This window comes from Malurus melanocephalus, unplaced genomic scaffold, assembly GCF_030028575.1.
Source record: "Malurus melanocephalus ecotype Western Australia unplaced genomic scaffold, MMel_1.1 scaffold_325, whole genome shotgun sequence".
NCBI classification, from domain to species: domain Eukaryota; kingdom Metazoa; phylum Chordata; class Aves; order Passeriformes; family Maluridae; genus Malurus; species Malurus melanocephalus.
This window is the reverse complement of record NW_026623557.1, coordinates 416,736-421,455: the sequence shown is the minus strand read 5'-3', so window position 1 is coordinate 421,455 and position 4,720 is coordinate 416,736. Positions and strand designations below refer to the sequence as shown.

The 4,720-nt window shown below is 53.9% G+C and overlaps 1 protein-coding gene across 1 annotated transcript; it reads right to left on the bottom strand.

Moving 5' to 3' along the window:
- Positions 1–575: 575 nt before the first annotated feature.
- Positions 576–4,238, bottom strand: PSMD9 (proteasome 26S subunit, non-ATPase 9). Its single transcript, XM_057377794.1, has 6 exons — positions 4,074–4,238; positions 3,879–3,981; positions 2,909–3,102; positions 2,350–2,451; positions 1,810–1,898; positions 576–1,514 (listed from the first exon to the last, which is right to left on the bottom strand). The coding sequence occupies exons 1-6, from the start codon at positions 4,185–4,187 to the stop codon at positions 1,487–1,489; spliced, it is 630 nt and encodes a 209-aa protein (XP_057233777.1). The 5' UTR covers positions 4,188–4,238; the 3' UTR covers positions 576–1,486.
- Between the last annotated feature and the right edge of the window lie 482 nt (positions 4,239–4,720).

Here is a 4,720-nt window from a genome sequence, read left to right as displayed (position 1 = left end):
CGGGACAGGCAGCGCTTGCCCCCCGCCCAAAGCAGCGACCTGGAGGAGAGAACATTCAGCCTTTCACCCTGCCCAAGCCTAAATCCCGTTCATGGCTGCGGCAAAGYCCCTCTTGGCACAGGCGGACCCAACCCTCGCCCTGCCCAGGAAATGGGATGAGGGATCTTTACCCGATGATCCCCTAGCAGTTGTAGGCAGTTCTGCTCCAGTGGCTKCCCTAACCAGGACAAGCAGAGCCAAAGCGAGAAAAATCATCCTCCATCCCCCATTCCCTGCCACTCCCCCACGGTCCCCAGCTCTCTGCCAGACTGGCACTTGCACGGGGAATTCACTCGCAGGGATCACTCCAAGCTCTCACTTCACCCCTGCAGATGTTCAGCTCCAAGCACTCCCAGCTACTGACCTCAGCCTTGCGGTTAAGCTCAAATAATAACAATTTCTAAACTTAATTTGTTTTTCCTTCTGCCAAGAAAGAGCCTTCCACCCTGCTGGGAGTGCAAAGAAGATTTGTTATCAACTCCCATTACCTCCCCGACCCGGAGAGGCTGTCCCAAATAATGACACTTCCATGAGAAGAGAGAGAGGCAATATTCCATTTTATTGTTTTGGGAGTGTATTTTGAAGTTCAAATGGAAATAAGCTTCAAACAAACCAGTCATCCCTGGAATCCCCTCAAACAGTTTATGCAGCTGTTGTGGTTTAGGAATGGTATCCCCCAGTTTTATTGTTCCCACTGAAAACACCCCAGATCATGTGCCCCTGCAGCGGGATGGAGAGAAGACTGGGAGGCAGAAAAAGGTAAACCCTGCCCTGGATGGAACCAGGAAAACACCCAAAACCAACTTGCATGAATAAACAAATTTTAGAAAACTAAAAGAAAAAGAGAGGACCCAGATTAGGAGTACTTTTATCATGACTACATGAACTACTAAAAGTTATCCAAAGTAGAATTAAAACCCCTATTCCTTACCTCGTTGTCTTAAAATAACTGGGCATTYCTAAAATCCTCTCAGTATGTTCAGTGACTTTAAAAGTTGTGGCAATGTGGGGAAGATGAAATATCAAACTTGCATACGTCTTGCCTGTCATCTACTATGACAACCATRGAAAAGTGCTTTAGGACTTTTTAGCATGTATTACATAATGTTCAGTGATGGGTTTTAAAGGGGAGAAAAAATGAATGTTCTATTATCACCACATAAGAGCATTTCAAGTTCTTTGGAGCCTGTATCACGTGAGATTTGAGTCTTTCTAGAACTTTATTCTAAATTGATACAAGATCGAAGAGATGAGAAGTCACATCTTGCAGCTCTGCACGTTCCTCCTGAAAACTGGGGCAATTCAATTCTGAACTGCAGGCAGGCCCTGCTCTGCCAGAATCCTTCAGGCACCAGAGGTCACAGCAACAACACAGGGAAGTTTTCAAACCAGATCAAAGTCCAGAAAGCAGGCACAACCTCCAGCTTTATTGCTCTCCAAGCCATGGTCATCTTTGTAAGGGAATGATATTGCAGCTGAAAAAGAAGAGGATAGAAGAAAATATTAAATTTCTCCAAAAGGCACAGAAGATCTGACAAGAGACACACCACAACCCTCCTCCACTGGTTTCCTCTACAGACAAACCTGCCCCGTCCCTGTGCTCATGTTTGATGGAACTCAACTCCCTGTATCCCTGTGCAAAACCAGCAGCCTCCAGCTCCCTGGTGCCCACCACTGAGGTCTGTCACAGTGGACAGTGACACAGCCCAGGAAACATGCCCTGAGCTGCTAACAGCCTCTTCCCTTCCAGCAAGTGAAACAGCAGCTCACCCCAGRAGGCCCTTCCCAGCCCAGCGCTTCGGAGTCAGCCCCACGTGCACCCTTCTGCCACCACGGATCACAGTCACRCTCAGGGGTCTCTGAAAGAGAGGAAACAATAAAAAATAAACCAAAATACTCCAGTTTTCCATCACCAAGTCAACTCTTCTTCCTCCTTTTGCTGAAGCACCAGAAGAACATTAAGCCCAAGGAGCTGTTTTGCAGTGCCCATGCCCAGTCATGTGGCTATAGCTGACACAGGAGCGTTTTGTGTGAAGCCATCTCCAGGAGATCCCTCACATCCAACCCAAACCCTCAATGGTTGTGGCAGCTTCTCTGGCCAGCACACAGCAACAAGCTCACAGCCCTCAGCTCTTCCATTCATGAGCAAATAGCTCAATGCTGGGAGAGAAAAGGACTACAACAGCACAGACTGAATCTGACACTGCTTCTGACATGGAAATGATGATTCCAGAGTYCCAAGTTCCATAGAAAAAGCTGTGGCTGACAGAGACAGGCAAGAGAATGCAGTCACAGCAGAAATGAGCTCACCCCCTCGCTGTGCTGCACCACCGTGGCGATGTTCTGCAGGTTCTGGAAGTTGTTTACATTGACAGATCCAAACTCCACAATCTCATCATCAATTTGAAGTCCCTGGACAGTGAYAGAAGAGAGATGGGCATCTGCATTCTCCAAAGACAGGTAACATCAGAAATAATAACACAGGAGCATCGCCCTTCACTCAGGCACTTGGAAAGAGATCTGCTATGACACTTCTCACACTCAGGCAAGTGARCATCACTACAGCCTCTCCGTGTCCAAGGAGAGGTAAGTGCTCATTCCTCTGTTCTGTCTCTTGGGAATACTGAGGCTGGAACAGTCAGTGAGGTGTGGGAGCAACTGTGTGGTGCCGCCATACAGCTCAGAGAACACCCATCTCATCCCTGTACAATGACCAGCCCATTCACAGGACATCCCAGTGTGACAAAAGAGAGGAGGTGACCCCCTAATCAATCCCACATCTTATTCCCACTGATTAACAAGAGACAGAGGAAGCTGTGAGCTGTCTGGCTCCAGACCAAGCCTTCCCCATGAGCTCTCCCTGACATACCGAGACACTGGCGGGAGAGCCCGGGGTGACAGCGTTCACTTTGGCAAAGGGCTGGGGCAGGCTCTGGTTCTGGCTCATGGCCTCGGCCAAGGCCTCTGCCTCATCCTTGGCCTGTTTCTCCTTCTCCCGGGCGTGCAGCTTGTGCAGAGCTTCCTCCACCTGCTTCATCAGAGCCTTGTGATCGTTCTGCAAACCTGTGGGTGACACCATGAGCACACGGGGAGCTGGAAGGGCTCCCCCAAAGCGCTTGCAGCACCTGCTCCCCTCCGGAGCCCTGGCTGCCTCTGATCTCAGCAAGAACCTCTGCCGCTCTATCTGCTGGGGCCTGGTGCCAGCCCGRCAGATGTTTATCAGTAAAAGTCAGACACAGAGAAAACCACCCTACAAATTTTGGTAAACACGCAAAGGCAGTGGGGCTGGGAGGCCCATGATCCCCCAGAACTCAAGTCTTCTTTCCATCAAGACCCCTGCTGTTATGAGGAGAAAAACCCATCCTGAAAGTCAGAGCACAGGGAAAGCCTGGGATGAAATAAATGCCAAGCTGTTTCGTACCCAAATTATATTCTAGAAACACCACAGAAAAGCTTGGTTGTATTTCACAGATTCCAAATGGCTCCATAGCAGAGCCAGAATTTCAATGCCACTGCAGCAACATGTGGACAAAAGCATTTTAYTGACTCAGCCCAGTCGGCAGCTCCGAGAACTGCGCAGAACCACCGGGTAASAGGCTCAGCGCAGCCCTGGGCTCCRCTTTTGAGGAATTACAAYGAACGAGATGGGGATTTGAGAGAATTCACCGCTGTTACGCGGTATCTGTCCCCGGGCAGAGGCCGGCAGTCACCACACCGAGCAGAGGCCGGGTTTGCCCGGCACGGCCCGGTTTCGCTGGCTCATCCCGCGGGATGGGGGCACGCCSCGGCCCCGCGGCCCCGGGAAGGGCCCCCCCGCCCGGTTCCCGTTCCCCGCTCACAGATGATGTTGTGCCGGGCGGTGCGCACTTGGTACAGGTCGATATCTGAGCGAGGGAAGCCCTCGGCGTCCACCAGCGGCTCGTGCATCCCGACGCCCTTTTGCTGTGAGGGAAGAGGCGGCGGTTGGGAGGGGGCCGGGCCCGCGGGCCCTCACGCCGTCCCCCGGCCCGACCCAGCCCTGCCCGGGCACTGACCCCCTCCAGCAGCTCGTAGCAAGCCTTGATCTGCGCTTCGATCTCGTCCTTGCGCCGCACCAGCTGCTGCACATCGCTGACGGTGACGGGACGGCTCCCGCCGGGCTCCGCCATGGCCGCGGCCGGACGGGAGCCGGGAGGGGCGCGGGGCGGGGCTTGAGCTAGCCACGCCCATGGGCGGGGATTGGGCGTGGTCAGCGCCGGGGGCGGGGCCAGAGGGAACCGTGCCGGGGGTGGCACCGGGGGGACAGCGGCGACAATAACGGGGTGGCACCGGGGGGACACATTGGCGACAGTAACGGGGTGGCACAGCTATGTCAGTGCCACTGCCGCGACAATAACGGGGTGGCACCGGGGGGACACAGCGGCGACAATAACGGGGTGGCATCGGGGGGACACAGCGGCGACAATAACGGGGTGGCACAGCTGTGTCGGTGCCACTGCGGCGCGATGCTGTGGTGGTGCCATGGGGCGGCTGTGATGGTGACATGTGGTGGCACGGCGGGGTCACCGTCACTGGGTGACACAGCTGGGGTGGTACGACGTTCTGACCCTGTCCCTGTCTGTGCGACCCCTGCTCGCCCCTGTCCAGTCTGTGCCCCAGCACAGCTGGTGCATGGAATTCATGTCCCCCAGGGTATGTGACA